Source organism: Nyctereutes procyonoides, unplaced genomic scaffold (genome assembly GCF_905146905.1).
Source record: "Nyctereutes procyonoides isolate TBG_1078 unplaced genomic scaffold, NYPRO_anot_genome, whole genome shotgun sequence".
Classification (NCBI taxonomy): domain Eukaryota; kingdom Metazoa; phylum Chordata; class Mammalia; order Carnivora; family Canidae; genus Nyctereutes; species Nyctereutes procyonoides.
This window is the reverse complement of record NW_026575133.1, coordinates 5,153,056-5,176,658: the sequence shown is the minus strand read 5'-3', so window position 1 is coordinate 5,176,658 and position 23,603 is coordinate 5,153,056. Positions and strand designations below refer to the sequence as shown.

The following is a 23,603-nucleotide window of genomic DNA, read 5'->3' as shown; positions in this document are numbered from 1 at the left end:
AATGTCAGCTTTATTTTTATGCTCAGGTTGAGTCATCCTTTCCAGGCATAGCATTCCTATGTCCTGCAAAGGTTCCAGGGAAGTATCTTAGAACATAGCTCTAATACATGAGGATGATCTATGTCCCAACAGCAACATAAGTGTTGGGTCCTCTGGGAGGACACCAGCCAATTCTCTGACATCAGGTAGGTATTCAACAATTCAATTCTAACTACCTGGAATTAGCACAAATCCCACAGTTTAAGAGCTCAGTCTCATGAGACTGGCCTGACTTCAGATGCTGGTTGTGAGTCTTGGGCCACCCATATTTCTAACCAACTAGCTATAAAGCCCCTTCCTTGTATTAGTGATTTGCTAGAATAGTTGATAGATATTCAGAACACACTTGATTTATGTTTGTCAGTTTGTTGTAAAGGATACAACTCAAGAAGAGTCAAATGGAAGAAATGCACAGGGCAGTGCATGGGGGTGTGGGTGCACCTGTGGGGTGCACCAATTGGATAACCCAATTGTGCTATCCTCTCAGCACCTTCACAAGATCACCAATCCAGAAGCCCTCTGAATCTCATTTTATTTTAGGTTTTATTTATTTATTCATGATAGACACACACACACACACACACACACACACACACAAACACACACACAAACACACAGGGAGAAGCAGGCTCCCTACAAGAAGCTGGATGTGGGACTTGATCCAGGACCCTGGGATCAGGCCCTGAGCCAAAGGCAGTTGCTCAACCGCTGAGCCACCCAGGCAGCCCTGAATCTTCATTGCCATAAATAAAAATTTATGATTTTTTATAACCCAGTCTTTAGCTCCTCTCTCCCTCCCCCAGAGGTTTGTAGGTGGGGCTGAAAGTTTTAACCCACCTATCACCTGGGCTTTCTCTTCAACAGTCCTGTCCTAAGGCTATGGAGGGGTCCTACCCTAAGCCACTCTTTAGGCTTAAGAACAAAAACCTCCTAGTATTACTCAGGAAATTCCAAGAGATAGGAGCCCTGTGTCAGGAAATGGAGACACAGGCCAAATATATTTGTTGTTATGCTACAGGTCTCAAAGTGCCTTTTAATACAATCAATCATCTTCAGAGGCTCAAAAGTCAGAGCCCCAAGACTCAGATTAACCAGTTCCAGCATAAGCCAGGACCTCAAGATGGGAGCTTTCCTGGGTCCTCTCCTGGGAGACCAATTCTGACACTGTATCTCCTCAGCAACCTAGGGGACAGGTAAATAAGAAAATTTGTTTCAGGACACGCAGCAGTCCTAGGAGATGTGTCTCCCTACTGCCACCCCAATGTTCTTTTTTTTTCTTTATGTAACTTCTCACCTTGCCTTTCAATAGGCCATTGGGACCCAAGACCTTATTGAAAATATGTCTTCCCACATGAGCATCCACAGCCGACAGGGGGTCATCCAGAACATAGATGTCTGAATTCTGATAGGTAGCTCTGGCCAGGCTAATCCGCTGCTTCTGACCCCCACTAAGATTTATACCCTGAAGAAGAAAATAATTTCTATTAAGCACTACTCCATAGTTCCACCCTCACAGAGACTAAAGAAAGAGATTTGCTTCATTTAAGGTATCGAGGACTTTAAAACCTTACAAGTTTCTTTATACAAGTAAATAACTTTGGTTCAAATAAATTATTTCAGGCCCAATAATTAAATGTATGCCCAAATTACCATTTTTGATTGTATGATTTACTCATGATTTTTGTTTCCTGCCCCATGGGAATGTAGAGCTATACTAGGGCAGATTTTCTCTATTTTATTCATGGATGTAATTCCAGCATGGAAAATAGTGTGTGGCACATAGTAGGTACTCAGTAAATGTATGTTGGATTAACAAAATCATTCCGGATCTAGGTCTGGAGTCTATATCTAATAAAGTCTTCTAATATCTGAAGATCCTTGTCATCCAAAGACTACTCTACTCATTTTTAGTAATAGGGAGGAAGGTTAAAAACATCCTAAATGTATATTTATTTGTGACCATATAATGGATACAGTATAATCATTAAAAATCTATTTTTAAGAAAGGTATTTAATAAGCTGAAAAAATCATTCACACTAAATTTCTTTTTTTTCAAGTGTTTATGGACCTGCATTTTAATTCTTTTTTTAATAAATTAATTTTTTATTGGTGTTCAATTTACCAACATACAGAATGACACCCAGTGCTCATCCCGTCAAGTGCCCCCCTCAGTGCCCGTCACCCATTCACCCCCACCCCCCGCCCTCCTCCCCTTCCACCACCCCTAGTTCGTTTCCCAGAGTTAGGAGTCTTTATGTTCTGTCTCCCTTTCTGATATTTCCCACACATTTCTTCTTCCTTCCCTTATCACACTAAATTTCTAAGTGTGTGAAGCAGATCATTGGAACTTTCCTCTGGGCTTCACTCATATCGAGAGGTAGAGTCAGAACCTCTCAGCTCTGGTCCTGTCTCTGCTGTTCCTCTACCTGTGAGGCCAGCCTTGGGCCAGGCACTGGTTACTTAACCTCTCAGGTCCTAGCCTCATCAACATTCTTTTACATGACACAGTTCTGATATTTGCTTCCAGCTACAAAATTTTAAGTTTCAAATATTGCATAAACTTGGTTTTCTGGTATTTGTTCCAACCTGACTACCAAAACCGGCCAGCTCTTCTACTTCCATCCTCTTCACCATTCTCATTTTTTAAAAAATCTTTGCTATTCCTTCACCCTTCAAGGTCTCTTGGTGTCCAAAGTACCTTCTCTCCAATCTCAGCCAGGTCTCCTCCCGGCAGCACTTCCAAGTCTGGTAGGAGGGCACAGGCTTCTAGCACCTGCTGGTATCTCTTTTCATCCAACTCGGATCCAAAAAGGATATTGTCCTTTATGGTGCCATTCTGAATCCAGGATTGCTGTGGGACGTAGGCTATGGTGCCCTAGATGGGAAGGATCAGACCATGTGACAGTTGTACCTCCAGAAATACAGAGTTTAAGGAAGGAGTGGCAGGATGGGGAGGAAAAAACAGAACATAGATTTAAAGAAAATCAATGTTAGGCTGACTGAGCATCTGATATTCATAAATGTCTTGTATATATTGCACCAACCAAGGAGAAAGATTTTATATCCTAACCACCACTTAAATATTTGCCCCCCTTTTTTACTATTACTTTCTAGCCATGATCCTAAAAATTGGGGGATGAATGCACATGCTACTTCTAGAACAGGGCTTTAGTTTGACCTCAGTGAGTTTCCTAAGACTCTGGTGAGAGGGCTAACACTGATAAGGGGGATGATATAGATGGTATTTTAGGAAGAACCAAGATATTTGAATTAGGGTGACTGGCTGATGCATAAGGCAGATCATGTCCAATGAGAGATGGAGCCTGACAAAGGCCTATATTTGAGAATGGGCCTGCTTTTGAGTTAGCAAGAAAAAGCTTCCCAATATACTGGAAACTAATGTAACATGGTGTGTCAACTATACTCAAAAACTTTTTTGAAAAAGCTTCCTAAAAGGAGTTAGGAAACTGGGGTGCCTGGGTGGCTCAGTTAGCTAAGCATATGACTCTTGATTTTGGCTCAGATCATGATCTCAAGGTCTTGAAATCAAGCCCTGGGTTAGGTTCTGTGCTCAGTGGGGAATCTGCTTGAGATTCTCTCTCTCCCTCTACTACTCTCCCTCCCCCCTCACATGCACACTTGGACTCACACTCTCTTTCCCTCTAATAAATTTTTTAAAAAGGAGTTAGGAAACAGATTTTAATCTGTAGAGTCTGTTCTGCTTTACCGTGTGTCTATTTAATGTACACTAGCTCATAAGTGACTGGTAAATTAGGGAATAAGGTCAGTATAATGCAGAAGAAGCATTAATTCTTCATTTTCTAAGCATGTCAGTATCAAGCCATCAGGGGCAAGCTTTCTCATAATTAAAAAAGAAACGCTTAGCAAGATACAAAGATCTTAAGGAAAAAAGCTAAAAAAAATCTATTGACATGCCTTTTTTTTTTTAATGCAAGTGATGGCTGGTTAAATGATTCTAAGTATATAAAATTTCCCTTAAATTTAACTCTGGGGAAGCAGAGAGTACTAATGAGGACATTATGAAAAGTTTTCTTCTGTTAAAAAAATTTGATGAAGATATCTACACCCTATATCAAATTTTGGTATTGGAAGGAAGTACCCTCGAAGCCCAAGCTCTCAAAGGAGAAGGCAGGGGATCCAGGATTAGCTGTGATGCTGAGTGTCAGTTACAGTGCTGCTGCTTTAATTGCTATTGTTGTTATTGGTTTTGTTGGTACCCTGGTTACAAAGTTATGTAAGTTTTTAATGATGTTTTTAGAAACACAGATAAAGCAGAATTGCCTGTACTTTGAAGGAAGAAGAGTTCTATTTAACAGCTTTCAAACTTAAGTATACATATGGGAATCACCTGGGGACCTCATTAAAAATGCAGATTTTTAGAATCTACCCTCGGGTCTGAGTATATGTGTGGAGTGGGGCAAAGAATCTAGTTTGCAAGTCTACCAAATGTCTGTAAGACCCCTCCTACTGCAAAACAACAGTGGTTATCAGATTCTCTTCCTCAGTGCTGTATGGTCCACATTTGAATGTCAGAACTCTTCTTGGCATCCTCTCTCACCTTGATGGTGATGTGCCCATGGACATCTTCCATTTCTCCCAGCATGGCTGACATCAAGGAAGACTTCCCAGAGCCTACAGTGCCCACCACAGCCACCAATTGGCCTGGCATAATGTCCAGGTTCACACTGAAAGAGAGAAATGTATTTGAAGGAGATGAGGGCAGTTATTCAAGAGTGGTTCAGGCCACCTCTCAGACTATCCATGTTAAGTCTGGTTTGAGTCTTACCCACAAGACTGGAAAATTTGTCTTGGATATAGAAGACTTTGAAGTGCTTCTTTAATATCTTTCTTTTTTTTTTTAAGCTCTAAAGGGCTAGAGAGTGAACCCTTACTCAACTATCTACAAACTGTTTGTCCCAGTGTAGTTTCAACTGGAATAATTCTCTTAGCACCAACATGGTACCATTGACAAGACCTAATGAGAATCTGGTGACCTGAGTTCAAGTCTCAACTCTACTACTGCTACGCTGTATGATCTTGGAAAGTCACTTTCTCTGGACTTCCATTTATGAACTAACAGGGTTGGAATAGATAAGTGTTTCCCAAACTTGGATGTTCAATGAGAATAGCCATTCAGTGGGGCACTTGCAAAAAAGCACAAATTCCCTGCCCCTTCCTCTGGAGATCTGGTTGTGTCCTGCTGGGGAGGGGCACACACTGGGCTGGACTCCTAGCAACTCTGTGCCCACCTATTTTTGAGTCCCTAGAATATTTGGAACATTAGGAACTTGTTCACAATATTTCTGAATCTGCCTATTGCTATAGTATACATCTAAAAGAAGTTCAGCTGAAAGTGGGAGCTGTGTCTAGACTTCTCTCTGCAAAGGGAGGCTTTCAGGTTGAGAGGGTTCAGAGGAGGGGCTTCTGGCCCCAGTGCATCCTGGGGCAAGCTCCAGAATTCATATCAAAGGCTGTAAGAATAAGAGAGAAGTTTGGAAAATCCTAGGTGCAACAGGGAGATTACATGCGCTGGATTGTGAAGAAAGATGTGGCCTGCTCAGGCTTCCTGGTGTATCGTGTGTTCAGTGGAGCTGGGTATGTGCTGTGTATCTAACCCTGCAGGTACTAGGTTTTCTCCTATCCAGATAGCCCTGTGATAAAGTTAAATTTCTAAATTAGGCCCAGGAAGAGATTAATGACAATAACTAATGAAGTAGAACAATTATAGCAGTATACTATAATAAAAGGTAGGTGAATGTGGTTTTACTCTCTTATTGTACTGTACTCACTCTTCTTCTGATGATTCAAGATGTGACAATGCCCATGTGCAGAGCAGAAGTGAATGAATGACGTAGGCACTGTGACCTAGCATTAGGCTACTACTGACTTTCTGACTTTGTCAGGAGGATCATCTGCTTACAGAGAGGACAACCAAGGTTGCCTGTAGGTAATTTGAAACCACAGAAAGCAAAACTGTGGATAAGGAACTACAGTGCAGCATGGTAAGAAAGGGCTGGCTAAGGGCAGAGGAGGTGGGATGTGGAAATGGGTTATTTAGATGTAAGACTCTAGATCTCAAGTTTAATCTTAGTTAGAGGCGGCTCCCATTGCTCACTGTGGGGAACGAAGGCATATTCTTGGTTACTATTCTTGAGTGAGTGAATAAACTTAAATTGATTTCAGATTCTTGGATGTATCCTTTCCCGTACCCAGAGCCCGAGGCCACTTCCCAACACTGCACTACCTCCATCCACAATCCGGAATACCTGTCTTCATGGGTCCTTAGCAGGATGTATGTGTCCCACAGGAAGACAGTAGAGAGGCAGATGTAATTATAGGGAAAGAGGCTCAGGGGTTTTGCTGTCAGTACATCCCTCCGGGGGTTCAGCCTGCACTATCTCTACCTGAACATGGGCACATGTGCCCTATTACGTGGACCTTTCTAATAACAGGGCTGGCAAAGAGAATTCTGAAGAACAGCAGGGTGGGAAGGGGCAACTCACTCTCTGATTGTGGCTTCCGAGTCCTGGTCCCAGGTGAAGGAGGCCTCTGAGAACTGCACAGCTTTGTCTGTGGAGAAGAAGGCCCCTCTTTTCATGAGCTGTAGTCCCCATGTGTCTGCTCCTTCTCAGCCCTCATGTGTTTCCCCCTCTTGGCTTCCTTCAGCAGCACCTGAGATCCCCTCTGCCAGGCGCCAGCTCCTCCATGAACAGGAGGGAAAGGAAAGCTCCCAGCTGAGACCAAAAGTGGCCTGCAAACAGGTTGGATTGTTGGATTGTTGGTTGAATTGCCAACCTTGTCAGTAGCCCAGACTCTTGACTTGCAGACACTCTGGGTCTGTTCTCGGGGCCCCTGCTGCCTAGCATCCTGGTAAAAATTCCAGCTCCAGATAGAAATCTAGCAGCTCCCTGAACTCCAGACCCATGGCTTGCTCTGGCTGTGGCTGCCCCTCAGGCCTCAGAGCTCCAGTCTACCTTCCCCAATTCCTATGCTTGGCACTATCCTGACTTTTGCTTTCTAGATGTTTTGCAGGATTCCCTGCTCATCCTCAGAGTGACTGGCCCAGCTTTGTTTAGCAATCTGGCTAAGTACTCTGCTCTAAATGAAAGCATAATTTAAGTAAAAACAGCAAGCTTATTATGTAAAGGAGGGTTTCAAGATAAACTCCCAGGTCTCCCTTTCAATCAGTTTGCTGCCAAGAGGCCCCAGATATTGAGTTCAGGTGCCAGCTCTGTGGCTAAGCTTGGGGAGCAGCTTCAGATCCATTACCAGAACTGCTGTCACGTCGAATGGCGGATGTGTCTAAGTCATCCCCTCCCAAGTACTTTTCCAGGCGTTCTCTGGAAACGCTGGCCTAGAGAGGGACACAAGGGATCTGAAGAATAAAAAAATCCAATGACAAGCACAAGCAGGGAGAGGATTTTGACTTTGCCATCAGCCCTGGACGTGGAAGCAGTCCACCTGCCGAGTTTCTAGCCAATGATTTGCCATTTGCCACAGCTGGACCCTCTGGACACCTACCACAGACTCATCCACACCTCAGCCTCAAGAGACAGAGGGAAATTAAGATGCTCTGTTTCAGCCCCTTAGAAAACTTGAGGGTCAACTCTCTTGCCATCTCTCCAATCTTTGGACCTGGTTCCGGAAACTGTCTTCTGCCTTCCTCTAAGACGAAACCCTAACTTCTGTCTGGTTTTGGTAACTGGGCCCCGGATGTGCTCTTCTGTACTTGAGTATCCATGCCTTGGGTTCATCCGGTGTCCTAACTGAGCCACTACTAGGACCCTTTATAGAGGAATTGGCCACGGCACCATAGTGACCTTTCACATCTCCACATAGGCCAGGTTTAAACCACAGCTGACCCAAGCATTGGCAGACATCCTGCAGTCTCTGGAAACAATGAGAACTTGGAATTCTCGGGAGCTTTTACAAGGACATTTCTCACTTGCCTCCCTATTTCCAGGGAACCTGTCATAAGATGGTTTCTCCTTGCTACCCGGGTTCTAATGAAGGAGCAGACTCTCTGCCTTTCTCCCTCCTGAGCACCGCTGTAGGCTACAAAACTATGTGGGTGCTGCTGCGCCAATCAGCTCCTCAGACACAGGGAGCCACACAGCGGGGGTGCATGGTCATCCTGTGAGACGGGGATGAAGGGAGTGGACACCTTTGCTGATTTTGCTTTGGTTATCTGTGTAGTAAACTAACTGCATCTAAAAAGAGCCTGCTGTTTCTCTATCAGTCAAATCTGTTAGTCTTTCTTCACTCCCTCCAGGACAGGGGGGTCACTCTTGTGGTCTGAGCCAGCCACTGCCTGGGTAAATGCATATCACTTCACTCCATCTTCCTGGCCACCTCACCGGTCTACCTCATGTCCCATGAATGTCCTCCTGAGGTCTGGTACCTGGTCCATATCAGTGTCTATGCTCACTTTGCAGGACCCAGACACTGCCTCTGGCCCATCCAAGATCTCTTAAACTCCAAACTGACAGCTCGAAGCTCAAGAACTGCATTCAGTTTTACCCTTACATAGCTTCATACAAGACAATGTCTTTTCTTTCCCTTTGTGCCATATTTCCCTAATGCTTATAAATACCCCAAAGCCCTGGAAAAATGTGGGGGAAACCAGGCTTGGAAAGGGGCTTAAAATTGTTCCAGGTACCAGGGCTCATCACCATCATCTCACTAAGTGCTCTCACAAGCACTGTCTCCCTGTGAGGTAGAGAAGATTGGTATGATTATCCTCATTTTATAGTCAGATTAATTAGGGTTCAGAGAGCTTGTAATTTTACTAAGATCAAACTTGGTCTCCAAGTTTGTCGGTCTTTACTTGGTCTTGGTCTTGGTCTTTACTTGGTCTTGGTCTTTACTAAGACCAAACAAAGGTCTCTAATTGAAAGTTCACCAGCAGAAGCTAGACGTGCACTCTGAGAGGCTAGTCACTTTGGAACGTAAGGCTTTTAACCAGAGATAATCAGCCAGCAGTGAGAGATCCTACCCACCTGGAGCAGTGAGGAGATTACCATGGGGAGCATGCTCAGGGGAAAGCGCAGGATATTGAAGAGGGTGATGGAGGTGAATGCCTTCTCTGCATCCAAAACATTATTGCTGTCCACCAGAGTGTAAACTGAAAACGTGATCACAGACACCTGGAGAAGCAAGGTCACAAGGAATTCATTCCTAAACGGGTCCAAGCGGCCTTATGCTAAGACTCAGGAACATGGTATATCAGAGTTGAAGGAGCTTTAGGGATTTTTGTCTCAATTTTCTTGTGTTACAGCTGAGAAAGCGGAGCCCAGAGGAGAGGAAATATCTTGCCTGAGGTCACAAGGTCAGTTAATGGTATCACTGAGACCATAGTTTGGGTCTCCTGGCTCTGATATTGGTGTTCCTTCCCACTCTAAATCCACACAGCCTCCTCAAGAAGATAGAAAGTCTCCTATGCAAACCATTCCTGGATACCTCATTGATGCCAACCATTCTGGAAACTTGCTCTGGGCTGCCAGAGCACCAAATTGTACACTGGGGTGAAACTAGAGCTGGGGCACAAGGTAGGGATGGAGGCTCTGAGAAAGTGAGGAGGGGCCAGAACTCCCTGGATTTGAGGGCTAGGCCTACAGCACTGGGCAGCCTATCTAGAACCTTCCCCTTCAGGCAGCTGATTGATTGGCAGCTTCCTCTTCCCAGCCCATTGATTGCTGTCACTCACCAAGACCGGAGTTAAGTATAAGAGAAACACCATTACAGACTGCATCTGCCCGAAGGTCAGCAGGTTCTTGAGCTCTTTCTTCCGAAGTTCGTGGACTTGGTTTTTGAATGAAGGTTCCCAGGCAAAATATTTCAGGATCTAAGAGGATAGAAAACAGCACAGCTCACACTGTTGCGCCAAAAGGGCTCATCTGCCCAGATTTTAGGATGTGTTCTCCAAAACGGGGGATGGAAGGTAGAAATCCAGATTATAAAGTATGATTATAGAAAGATAGGCTGCATTTGCTGACAACCTACTATGTACAAAATGGTTTATACACATTATCTTACTTAATCCTTATAACAACCTTAGTGTGATCAATTGTCCCAGTTTACCTGGGTCTAAGGGGTTGCTTAGGACATGGGGCTTTCAGTGCTAAGCCCAGAAAGTTCTGGGCAAACCAAGGAGAATCCCTGACTTTTGCAGAATTATTGTATCAATTTTAGTGATAAAGAAACAGGCTGAAGAAGCTAATAAACTTTTTTAAATTTTTATTTATTTATGATAGTCACAGAGAGAGAGAGAGAGAGAGAGAGAGAGAGGCAGAGACATAGGCAGAGGGAGAAGCAGGCTCCATGCACCAGGAGCCCGACGTGGGATTCGATCCCAGGTCTCCAGGATCGCGCCCCAGGCCAAAGGCAGGCGCTAAACCGCTGCACCACCCAGGGATCCCGAAGCTAATTAACTTGACCAAAGTTACCAAGCTAGCAAGTGTTAGAACAGAGATGCAAAGTCAGAGCTATCTTTTCATTTTACTAGATTTAGCAAGAAGGCATATCAGAGCTCTGTTTAGAGAAATATCAGGGATTAAAAGAGGCCTCCATTTCATTTTCAAAAAGTTTAGGATAATACTTAAATCCTTGAATTCAAAACAACACAAATGTTAAAAAAAAATAACATCTTGGTGACCTTTGTGGGAGGAAATGCATTATTTTGAAAGCTGGTCAATAGAGGGAAAGAAGCAAGCATTTATCTTGCCTGTCCTGTACAAAATTTATTTTAGGGTAACTAACTAGTTGATTAAAGATAATTCTTCATTATAGAATTCCAATTAATCATTGCCAAAGATTAATAGAACTAAAATTTAATAGAACTAAAATTTCACTCTTTTGCTCCTAATGAAATAATAGATCAAGGTAATGATCATTCATGGATGCAAGAACTCTTATGATAGTTTTCAATGTTGGCTGCATATTAGAATCACTTGGGGAGCTTTTAAAATATATGTATGCCTAGGCCTCAACATCAGAGAATCTAATTTAAATGGCTTGAATTAGAGCCCAAACTTCAGTGGGTTTTACAAACTGCCCAGGGGGTCAAAATGTGTTTCCAGGGCCACAAATCACTGCTCTAGGTGAAAGAATGGCAGGAAAAAAAAAAAAAAAAGAAGAAGAAGAACAGCAGGAAACCTATTAAGGAGTGAATCAGACTGACAATACCTGGATCATACCTGTACAGTACCCTCTGAAAGTATCCTTCCTCCCTACCCCTACCAAACAAACAAAAACAAAGAAACAAACAAACAAAAAAACTAATCAAGCCTCTAGATCTGATTACTAATTTATAAGAAATACAGGAAACAACACAATCTGGTTTCTCCAATATGACAAAAAAGGAATTAAAAAAAAAAAACAAAAGGAAAGAGTCTATTATAGATTAAAAGAACTAGCAACTAAATGCTATGTTTGGACATTTTTTGGATCCTTATTCTAACTAATTCAGCAAACAAATGACATATGAGGCAATTGGGAAAATTTAGCAGTACCCAAAAAAATGAGTAATCTTTTTTAGGTATACTAATGGTATTGTGGCTATGTTAAAAAATAAAGTCTTTTAGAAACATACAAAGTATTTATGAATGAAATGACAAGATATCTGGGATTTGCTTTAAATATAATCTAGCAGAGCATGAAGTGGATACACAGATCAGATCATGCTGATAATTGCTAGATGTGGGTGAGAAGTCCACTGGGTCTCATGAGATCATTCTCTACTTTTGTGTGCATTTGACAATTTCTACAGAAAAACATAAACAAACAAACAAAAAAAACATTTATGGTAAATAAACAGAAATCCAGGTTTGAAAGAGGGCCTGAAACAGCTAGAAGGAGAAGCAGGAGACTTGGAGACTTGTGGATAGATGAGCCTGTAGTCCTGTGACACATCTCAGGCCCAGAAGGAGCTGTTCACAACCCCTACCAGGCTTTGTTGAGGCCAAGAACCCTTTGCTGCTGCTGCCAGCATTTTACATGGAGGGCCTGCTCCTCCTCAGTTTCTCACCTTGATCCCACTGAGAATTTCATTCATGATCTTTAAACGTTTGTCTTTATTCTTCATATTTTTTACCTGCCAGGAAAAAGTAAAACAAAACACACTTCTTTGTGAGATGATTCAGATTTGCCATGGATGCTGGGTTGTGCTGGTGACACTTGTAGATGTCAGTTGGTAAGAACCTGAGGTGCCCGGGATTGGGATGCATCTCTCCCCACCGTGCTCTTTGTCCAGGCTGCTCCTGCCACACCTGTCTTCACTCTGATCCTTAAACGTGTCAAGCTCATGTCTGTCCCTGCAGGCTCTGCCTGGCTTGCCCTCTTCCCAGGTTATACTTCTGGGAACTTGCTCCTTCACAGTCAGGCTCGTGCTATTCAGAGTTGAACTCATATGTACCCTCACATGTATGAGGCCTTTCCCGACCCTGTCATCTAAAACCACCATCCACTCACTTGCTATCATATCACCCTGTTTAATTTATCATGACCTGATAGTTTTCTTGTTTGCTTCTATTTATGGCCTAAATTTCCACTCTAGAAGAATGTAAACTCCACAAGAACAAGAGCTTTGTCTAATTTGCTGCCCTGTTCCCAGAATAGCATGTACACTATATCTTTTAAAAATAATTATTTGTAACTAAAGGAACGCAAAGGGAATGAATGAATGTATCACATACAGCATCCAGTCCTCCCACCCAATCTGTGATTCCTGGCAGATCAAAGAACTGTCTGCAGGGAACCCTGCCACCTAGTAGTAGCAGGGTTGATTGCCAGGATTTAGGCTTAAAGTTTGGGTCACTCATGTGTCTGCTCTGCATGATTGGTTTGTATTGCTATGATGGGGAAAACAGGGCCAATCATCACTATTCTAAGAACAGCCCTAGGGCACCTGTCTGGCTCAGTCAGTGGAACATGCCACTCTTGATCCCAGGGTTGTAGATTTGAGCCCCATGTTGGGTGTAGATGTTACTTAAAAATAAAATCTTCTTTAAAAAATAGAAAATAAAAAAAATAAAAATAAAAATAAAAAAATAAAAAAAAATAGAAAATAAAAAAAAAAACACCCCAGTCTATCAGAGCAGGGTAGAAGAGTTATGTGCAGGGTCTCTGGAGAGCTCTCCCCTCTCTGCCCTCTAACATGAATAACGAGAATATAAACCTTAAGATTGGTTAAAAGATGAAAGGGGAAGATAGAGAAAACCACGTTCATGTGGAATGCTGGAAAGTCTTCCATCAGCTTTGCCTGCCCAAATGCCCAAGAGTTAGAGTAAACAAAAGACTTTTAGACTTTGAAGAAGGTATTTATATCCCCAGTGTGACTCAGTTTCTTTACCTGAATAGCTCTACTCTTAGAGGCAAGTAGCCCATTAACTGGAATTAGGAGTATCATCACCCCAACACCTGCTAAGACGGAGGGTCCCAGCTCTGCCCACAGGAAGTAGATAGATAAAGCAATCTGGAGAACATTTGACCACAGCAGATGAATGAAGTTGGTCACATCCATGAGCTTCTGAGCATCCACAGACATCAGGTTCACTGTTTCTCCAATGGTGTACTGCTTCCTGGCCTGGTTGGAAAGGGTCAGCGCCTAAAGATAAAGATTGGAATTGGGAACAATAGACACAACTTTTCCAAGGGGCTCTGCCTTCTTGCCTCCCTACCTTATACAGAGTTTTCTCTCATTCTTGACTTCTCTTTCAGGTTACTTCCACCTCCTTGAACCCCTTACCAACCCCACCCCAATATACACATTTCTTTGCTCAGAAAATTCCTTTTCTTTAGTGTCAGTTTAGATGGAATTTGTTCTGAGAAGACTTTCCTGGACTCCTGAGTTTGGGTTAGATACCAGTACCTTCTGTGTACTCCCAGAACATTCGGGGCTTACTTCTGGCATTACATTCATCATACTGAACTGTAATGATGTCATTTTTCTACTTCTCCACCAGACGTAAACTCAGTGAGAACAAGGGCTACATCTGCTCATTTCACTACCATATCACATGGCACACAGTAGGGAATCAGATACTGAAGGATGATAGGAAGGGAGGAATCAATCACTTATTGATTCTGGCCTTTTAGATTTGGTTGTGGCAGTGTTACTTGGAGCCATGTTCTTAAAAGGAAGTTGCAGCCATTTTCAAGAAGGACAGAGGTCTCAGAATGAAGAGGAAAGCTGTGCCGTTCATGCATTTGAAGCAAAATTTGTTTATTGTCAGGAATTTGCAGGCAATATCTAGATGCTGAATCACATAGCATTGGCTCCTGTTTTCATGTTAGAGAGACCAAAAGATTTATCTCCACAGGTCTGTCACTTACAACAGTACCTTGCACAAATGCACCCAGCCAAGGGACTTGAGGTGGGGGCACTGAAACCAGTTCACAAAAGACCAAAAAAACAACTGGCATGGGCTACATCTTCCTGGAGGAAGGAGAGCTTTCTAATTCACACAAAAGACAGTATAGACCTTTAGGTTGTCCTAGGGAGCCTCCATCCTCTTCCTGGAAGCTCAGCTGTCATCTTAATCCACCAAGACATACTTCTTTGGAACATAACAGGATTCTTGGTTATATAGTAAAATGAGGAAAATTCCCCAAAACATTAGGCCATTAAGTTTCTAGAGAAATCAGTCTGTGGCTATGCTTCCTCTTTGATATGGAAAACAAAAACACCCCCCTCCCCCCAAAAAAACAAAAAGCCAAACCAACTAATTACCCTTCAAGGTCATCATTTTTCTATTCTCAGTAAATCTCAGTACAGTCGAAAAGGCATTAATTTAGTTCTAATAGCCTTCATCTGAGGGCAATACCTGGCTATATGATTGTAGGCATTGCAATGACCTAAGCCTTATTTCTCTGTAAAATAGAGATAATGCAGTTACTTCACAGTGCCATGAATTGATAATGGATATAAAAAATGTTTCATAACATTTCATAAATGAAGCATTGTCTAGCCATAAGAAATCAGTTTTAAATTCTATTTTAGTAGGAATATTTATTTGACTAAAAGTCTTATTAAGAGTTCCATTTTACAAATTCTTTATGAACTGTAACAGTTGCAAAACTTAGAATATTTAGGAATGAACCACCATAATTGTAAAAGTGTACATTCATAGAAATGGCTGAGATAGCCTTGTTAGTGATCTGATACCCTGCAAACGAGCAGAAATCCAGTATCTCCAAAGGAAATAAAGGGATTAAAAAATTGGGGGAAGTCCGAATTCCAGTGTGAGGGTACTCAGGACGGAGTTCAAAAGACCTGACCAGACTTCTGATCTAAAGACATTTTGGACTCTCTGTGTGGGTCTCTGGACAAGGCAACATCTATTCAGGGAAGACAATGACACATTGGTTTTAAGAGACAAACGCAAGGGAGAGAACCAGGAACCATAACAGAAAATCATTATGATAGAAAACGTTAGTGGCACAAGAAAGAGAGGAAGAAAAGGCAATTGGAGTTTAATGTTCTATTCTATAAAAAGTCCTATCTCCTCACATATGAATTTTTTTTTCCTCAGGCTTGTGGTCACTGACAGTAACTATTGTATTTTCATTTCTTTTTATTTATTTTTTATTAAGATAGAATTGATTCTATTTTTCAAGGGACAAAATGAGATTTCACCCTGGTATCTAGGACACGAGGAAAATACAGTTGCTCTGAAAAAGTTAAAGGTTAAATGCAACACCGCAGAGGGAAGGTTAGCAAAATCATCATAAGGAAATGAAAAACTTCCCAAGTCTGCAGAACTCAGTAACCAGAGAGCATGTATTTACAAAATGAAAAAAGGAGTCAGGCAGAGAAGGGGTGGTCAGATGCTAAAGATTAGAAAAAGTTGTCTCTAGGCAACTGGGTCTGGGGAGGTAGAGCCCTGGCCCATAGAGCATTCTAGTCTATGGCAAAATCGTAACAGAGATAAATACACCATGTCTTATGAACCTGGTTTCAAGTAGTATCCATTTTATTTTTTTTTAAAGATTTTATTTACTTATTCATAGAGACACAGACAGAGAGAGGGGGGCAGAGACACAGGCAGAGGGAGAAGCAGGCTCCATGCAGAGAGCCTGATGTGGGACTCGATCCAGGGTCTCCAGGATCACGCCCTGGGCTGCAGGCGGCACTAAACCGCTGCGCCACCGGGGCTGCCCAAGTAGTATCCATTTTAAATGGTGATTTTAAGAGTTTGCCATTGGTCAGCTTCTTTTCTGATCTTATATTCTTTCCATTATCAGTATATGTGCTGCCAAATTGAATATTCTAATCTTACATTCTTTTCCAAGGTGTTCTCACTTTGTCAAGAGAGCAAGAAGAGAGGGACCGGTGCACAAGCCTTCAAGGCTAAAAGGCAGATCCCAGGCAGAGAACGGCTTGCCAGCTTTTCTCTAGAGTGCATCCTCCCCCGTGTCCCCTGAACACGCACAAGCTCTATGTCCATGAATCCACTTTTCACAATTTTCAAAGAAAAATCTAAAGGAGGTTATCTGGTTAGTTAGAATCGAATGTTAAGATCAGTTTTCATTTCTATCAAAATTTTCCTCAGTCTTGGAATAAATGCTCACACTTAAGGGAATTTTCTTCAGTGATGTCTAACACAATCCACTTACCTTCTTGTATATGGAAGCCATGATGGTTGTCCGTACGTTTACACCCAACATGAAGCACATTTGAAAGTAGCTCTGAAGGCAGAGAGACTGGATGAGGGCCACAACAAAGAAGAGGACCGAATAGAAATACCCAGTCCACACATACGTGTCTGGGTCATTTGCAAAGGAGATCAGCAACCTGCCAAATCAAAACCAAATAAATGAGGCCATCAGGTCTCCAAGGATTCTTCACATTCCTCATGCACAGCCAGCTTCAAAAGTGACCAGAATTGTCCAATGCTGTTGGAAGACCTAAACTTCACAGTTGCATCAGGGCTCTTGCTTTTGCTTGGAGGGCTAGCAGCAAGAGATTAGAGATGATGACCCATGGCTGTGAGCAGGGACAATGAAAGAAATGCTCTTTAGACCTGGTACTGCATGCAATGCTTTGGCCCGGTCTTCCCCTATTTACCAAGGGGTAGTAGGACATGGATCCAATGTAAGTTCGAACTTCCCCTAAAGGAGAATTCATCCTATAGATTCCAGCAGACTACAAAGTCTTGTCATGATTAACCAAAACCTCCCACCAAAGGCTGTGGCTGTAGAGATGGGGTTATAGACACTAGGTATAAGGCTCTGTTGGATTATGCTGCCCACCTCTTGGGCATGCCTCCTCTCAGGTCACTTCTGTTTAACAAGAGTCTCTAACAAGAACCTGGCTTCCTAGGAGGGGAGGGATGTAGGAAAGAGGAAAGCTAAAAGACCTAGTATTTTAGATCTTTAGAACAGCACTGTGCTTTTCATGAACGCAACACTGGAAGGTGGAGGAATATTATGAGCATTTTAAACAATGGGAATTTAATAAACTCCTGCCTGCATAGCCAAGGGGCAAGCAGGGAGAGGAGTGGCAGAGGAGGCCCTGAAGGACTAGCCAAGGTCCAGGACTCACTTCAGCAGCTGAGGATTCAGAAACGTGAGAAGGTCATACACCAGCTTCAGTAGGAATGATTTCAAGAGTATGACATAGAAAGTTTTGAAGAGACTCTTGACCAACCAGGACTTGGGAAACTTTTCTGTGGTCCCAGACTTCTTTTTTTTCTTTTTAACTTCTTCCTAGGTATAAAACCAAACAACAGTGCTTACACAGTCACGTAGTGTAAACTTTTGTCTCACACTGCATGACTCCAGTGTTAAGCCTCTGAATCCCATTGCTTTCTTTGCACAGATTTTGGTCTTCTCACTGCCTGCCATTGTGCACCCTTCCAGCTGCCGTCACTGGTTTCCTTCCCCATTCTAATACTCTTGGTCTATCTTGGGTGAGAAAACCAGGCCACTAAGCTGGTAAAAATACCATGTTAAAAAAATAATAATAAAAAACAAAGAACAGACTCTAAGTAGGGGGCCTGCCAGGAAGGGTATGAACATGAGAATTTTTAAGACTTTTTGTTTTTTCTTGCTTGTGGTTGTTGTAGGATGTTATGGGTTGAATTATGTTCCCTCAAAAAATATGCTGTAACTCTAACCACCAGTACCTCAGAATGTGCCTTTATTTGGAAATGGGGCCTTTGCTGATGTAATCAAGTGAGGTTGAAGTTCTTAGGGTGGGCCCTACTCCAGTCGGACTGGTGTCTTTGTAAGAGAAGAGACTCAGACCCAGAGAGAAGATGGTAGTGTGATGACAGAGGTACAGATTGGAGTGATGCATCCATAAACCAAAGAGCAGCAAAACTAGAACCTAGAAGAAGGAAGGAAAGTTTCTCCCCTATGGGTTTTGTAAGGAGTATGGCCCTGCTGATACTTTTATGTGGGGCTTCTGACTTCCTCTGTGAAATAGTAAGTTTGTTTTAAGCCATGCAGTTTGAGGTACCATGTTGGGGTAGCCCTGAGAATCTAATACATGGGACATTACTGCTCACTCACCCGCTTCTTCCTCTCCCTGTGATTTGGCCTCTTCATTCTATTCATCAAGCCCCAAATTCAGTTTCTCAGCCTCAGTTTCCAGGTTTTTCTACCAGTGACTTCCTCTTATAATTTTGTCACTGAGATCCCATCTGATCAGTCTCTTGCCTGGCCATCTGCCCCAGGCTGCCTCCCAGCTTCTCCTCTTGCCCCTCAACCATCTATCCTCCCGGCAGCAGCCCAGATGCATTTTTAAAATATAAATCTGATCACATTACTTTTCTGTTCAAAACCTTCCATTAAACCCAGACTCCTTACCAAGGTCCACAAGGGTCTACACAGCACAGGCCCTGCCTGCTGCCCTGAGTTCATCTCACCCCCTACTCAGCCTCTTTCTCCAGGCCCCAGGACCTTCTTGCAGTTCTCCATACAAACTAAACGTGTTCCCCTCAGCCTCACACTCCTGCTTCATTGGGCTGGATTATACCTCCTTCTGATGGTCCCACAGGTGGACTTTTCTCAAACTTTGGGTCTCTGCTCAAGTGTCACCTCCTCTGAAAAGTCTCTCCTACCATCCTAAAGTTACTTCATGCAAAACATGAACATGTTTTATGTATTCTTAATATCATTTGTTACTTTCAGAGAGTAACATGTATTGGTTTATTATTTATTTTCCAGCTCTATAAAGAGGACTCCTTCAGGCTATTCCTTGTACCCCGTGCCCAGAATATTCTCTGACAATTGATACTTGGTACTTGAGTGAATAAATAAGTGAATTAACTGCTAATGCTAAAGCCCACCAAATTGCAAATTCTGGCAATGCTAAGGTATTGGTTTTTTCTATTTTTAAAGACATATAGAAAATTTCAAATATGCCCAAAAGGAGAAAGAATAGCACATTATATTGAAATGTACCCATCACAAAGGTATTACTAATGTTATGAATACTACACATAATATAAAATGCACTGCAATGTATAAAGTGCTATCAAAATGTCAGGACAGAATCACTAGGACACTGATATTGTCTTGCCTGAAACACAGAGCACTTTCACACAGACATCATGGGAAAGTTACCAGAACAAGGATATCTTGGCTTTGACTCTGATTCTTGTTCAAGTCATGCAGCCTTTCTCCAGACTTCCCCTGGGTGTTCCTCTGTTGCTGTTTCTGGAGGGTCTTTCTGGCCTTCTGCAGCTCTTCCACCATATATTTTTCAAACTTGCTGACCAGTGCCTTGGTTGTAATCTTTTCATCAACATCCCACACATCTTCCAGTGTCAGAGGTTGCTTGTAGCCTTTCATAACAATGCTGGAACCAGAGTGACCCACAGACTGAGACCCTACAGGCTGGGTCGGCGCAGTGCCCTTGCTGCTTCTGTTAAAACCTGCCCCCAACCCCAACCCGCAGTTCTGGGATGGAGGGACAGAGGATGGGAGGAGGCCCACTACTCCATCTCCTGGCCCTTCAAACTTGACAGAGTTGTAGGAAGGGCAGGAAATGGATGGGACAGGTGATGGAATGTAGAATCAGACAAGAAGGGAAGAGGAGCAGCACTACTGAATTAAAAGTCAGAAGGGCATCACCTCCTCCTCCTCCAAATTCCTCAAACACTGGCTGCCTCTCTGCCCCTCTGGCATTTCCCTGAGGGGCCTTCACAATGCCCTTTAGGAACCAAGCAGCCCTGGAAGCCTCCTCTGTGCTATCTCTCTACATCAGGGCCCATCAACCTGGTATTTGAGAATATGGATACAAAATATATTACATCTTTATTTTCACTAAGCTTCTCACTGAAAGTTAGTCTTTCTTTATAACATGAATGGTGGCAACCAAACAGTTGTAAACAAGAGTGCCTGTTCCTTTGACACTGGGAGACATCACAGTGTTTTCATGGTGTGTGTACACTCATTGCTACTTGGAGATTGTGGTCATTGTTCACCTCATCACTAGATCTTGTTATTTAACACATTCATAAAGAAGCACTTGTGTTACTGTATCACAAGTTTTTAAAAATATTTAACTGATCATATTTCAATATATTTGGTTTCCTTTGTAACCCTGTACCTTTTTCTTTATCTGTTGAAAACATTATATCTGAGAAGGCGTCCCTAGACATTACCAGCCTGCACAGGAGCCCATGGAACTACAAAGGCCAAGAATGCTGGCTGCAGATCCTTTGATAGCCCAGGCCAGCTAGTTCATCCCTTACCCTCCAGATCGTGCCACACTGCCTGCCACCAAATGTCCCTTTTCTTGTCGTTCTTCCTCTTTTTTTCTAACATCCTTCCTTTTCTCTATGGAACCCCCAGGCCACCATAAGCAAATCCCCCTCCATCGTCTCCTCCACATGCCACTCTGAAATAAATAGATCTATTAAGTCAACATTCTCAGACTCTAAGTAGAGGAGAAATGGAGGCCTCAGGAAGCATTTTTAAAATTAAGATTTCCAGGGATGCCTGGGTGGTTCAGTTGTTGAAGTGTCTCCCTTTGGCTCAGGTCATGATCTCAGGGTCCTGGGATTGAGTCTTGCATCATGCTTCCTGCCCAGTGAGGAGTCTGCTTCTCCTTCTCCCCCTCCGCCCCTTCCCCCTGCTCATGCTGTCTCTCTCTCAAATAAATTTTAAAAATATTTTTAAAAATTAAATTAAATGAAGATTTACATCATTTTCAGAAGAATGAGGGGGTAGGGATATGGATAGCCCACACCAGGCATTTCCTACCTGTCATACCAACTAAACGTAATGCTACTCAGAAATGAGGCCGTGAATGATGGATTCTGCAAGACACACACACAAATCAAAAAGTAAATAAATTTGAAACAGGAACTTTGTGGGACTAAAATCAGAATGTGTATAATTCATGTGTATAATTATATTTTATATATTTCTGATTTTTCTAGATATGTTATGCTAAAAAGTAGACATAATACTGAGGTATATTGAACAAAAAATGTTTATCTGGAGACCCTAAAGTCACCAGTAAAAATCCAATTTTCTGCATAGATACATGAATGAATTGTCTATGCTGAGGATTGGTGGGCCAGCGTAAAAGTATTTCCATACTCATAAAAGAGTATTTCCCTATGCTAGCCACTTTTTGTTTCTTTAAGCCACAGATGGTCTACATGGCTATATTCCAGGCTTGTAGGAACTCCATGAGGCCTTAGCAACTCAAAGTTACGTGTGTCAAGGCAATGTCCAGTTAAATAATACATGAGGTGGGCATATTTAGAGTCTCACGTTTGAGGAGGCATCTTTTTCTGAAAATGCTGATAGGATCAGGACCAGGATCTGTAGTGCATAGCCGATGAAGAACAGGCAAGAGTAAGCCAAGTTAGAATTGCTGTCCTATGGGGAAGAAAAAAACAAAAACAAAAAATAGAGAAAATGAGCCTTTTTCTAAATTAAGTCTAAATGGCCTATGTAGGTCAATGCTTGTGATTAAAGCCTATCATAAAATCCCCTAAACATAATTATCCCAGAGTTCAACTGATTCCATGTCACTTACTCTTAGAAGTTGCTCAACAATACCTCCTCATGTCGCTCTCTCTTTCCTCCTTACCTTTAAGAGTGTCCGGATCAGAGTCTGAAATTGGAAACTACCACAGAGTATTGAGAGAATCCAGAATAGGGACAGGAACCAAGAATCCTTCTGTACACACCATCGCCTGCTGTATTGGATCAGCAAAACCAGGAGCTAGAGAGAAAGTCACATCAAGTTCCAAAAAATATCATTACTAACCAAGGACAAGAGGCAAGAAAAATGCCAGAGAGACAGAAGAATGGTGGGTTGATTAGTTATATCAAGCTCCTTTAGAAGGCTGGCCAAGCAGACAATACAAATGCCAAATTGTAGACATCCTCCCTGATACAATCTAATTTCTTCTTTTAGGATATCCATTTTCCCTGGGACCCTCTTCCCCACCCCATCTCTATTCACTACACTTGGGTGGGGAGTTAGCCAAGAACACAGTGGGTCACCTTTTGCGTTTAATGGAGTTACCCTGGGAGCCAGAAAAGTCTTTTCAAGACCCAAGGGAGTTAATTTCAGGTACTATAGCAGTCCCCCTGGGAGGCAATTTCTGTTGGACAGGTCCACGTTGTCTATATGATTTTCTAATAATATCAAACTAAGCAATAGAACTTGCCTTGTAACATCTCACTTAAATATAACTAAATGTTGGTTTCCTAGACTCAGTGATACTTAGAAAATTATTTTACATCAATAAACTTGACTTTCATTTGTATAATTATATTTTATATATTTATTATTTTAACTTTCCAAGTACTGTTTACTTTACTGAAGCCTGGAGGCAGGGAAAGGGTGTATAAATGTTTGGCACACCAAGCCTAGGAGTGCATGTTGACAATGGTGACACACGGAGCTAGGGTGCTGAGGGCCAGCAGGCCTGTCACCATTGCTCGGCCAGCTGTGCTGTCCAGTTGCCCAGGGAACAGAGGTGGATGAAGGTCTCCATAATGAAGGCCTCATGGACGTTAAAGAACATCAGTAGGAATATTGCTGGCTGAAAAGTACAGTATAGGTTGTAGCATGTTATCATCCAGACCTGGGCATATGAGATGATGTAATGAACCAGGCTGATGATGTTGGTGTCCAGGCTCTTCTGGATGTACTTCCAGTCAAACTCCATGCCCTGGGCTCCAACTCAGAGGGGATGCAGTGGGACATAATGAGCTTGGCGGTGGCCCAGCCCAAGGCAGAACCATGATCTTATACTCTCCTTTGCGCACATTCCAGGACCTGACAAGGTTTAGGCCTACCAGAATTGCCGCATCCATGCTGACCTTCATAACACCCCAAGAAAGTCATAGATGCTGCCTTCCCAGGTAGGAAAAAAAGTGGTCAGGAACAGCATCTTGCACAGCTGCATGAAGAGGTAGGTGACCCTGGTCTGTGCACATTTCTAGAAGGCATTGTACTCAGGCATTGTACTTGTTTGTAGGTGATGAAGTAGGGGAAGTAGGCCAGGGTGAAGTCATTCCCAAAGTGGAATAGGGTCATGGTGCCAACCTCCTGGGCCCACTAGAG

The 23,603-nt window shown here is 42.7% G+C and overlaps 1 protein-coding gene and 1 pseudogene across 1 annotated transcript in view; both read right to left on the bottom strand.

Annotated features, from left to right (window-relative positions):
- Positions 1-23,603, bottom strand: part of ABCC2 (ATP binding cassette subfamily C member 2) — a 70,799-nt gene that overhangs the window by 29,696 nt on the left and 17,500 nt on the right. The window contains exons 4-18 of the mRNA XM_055345715.1: positions 22,116-22,250; positions 21,794-21,901; positions 21,275-21,330; positions 19,631-19,865; positions 17,604-17,767; positions 16,676-16,853; positions 13,410-13,664; positions 12,087-12,152; positions 9,768-9,905; positions 9,061-9,207; positions 7,331-7,415; positions 6,565-6,631; positions 4,620-4,746; positions 2,739-2,915; positions 1,334-1,501 (exon numbers count right to left, since the gene is read on the bottom strand). Of these exons, the coding sequence (XP_055201690.1) occupies positions 1,334-1,501; positions 2,739-2,915; positions 4,620-4,746; positions 6,565-6,631; positions 7,331-7,415; positions 9,061-9,207; positions 9,768-9,905; positions 12,087-12,152; positions 13,410-13,664; positions 16,676-16,853; positions 17,604-17,767; positions 19,631-19,865; positions 21,275-21,330; positions 21,794-21,901; positions 22,116-22,250 (2,106 nt within the window). The remainder of the gene's footprint in view (positions 1-1,333; positions 1,502-2,738; positions 2,916-4,619; positions 4,747-6,564; positions 6,632-7,330; positions 7,416-9,060; positions 9,208-9,767; positions 9,906-12,086; positions 12,153-13,409; positions 13,665-16,675; positions 16,854-17,603; positions 17,768-19,630; positions 19,866-21,274; positions 21,331-21,793; positions 21,902-22,115; positions 22,251-23,603) is intronic.
- LOC129523109 (BOS complex subunit TMEM147-like) lies at positions 22,904-23,576 on the bottom strand (annotated as a pseudogene).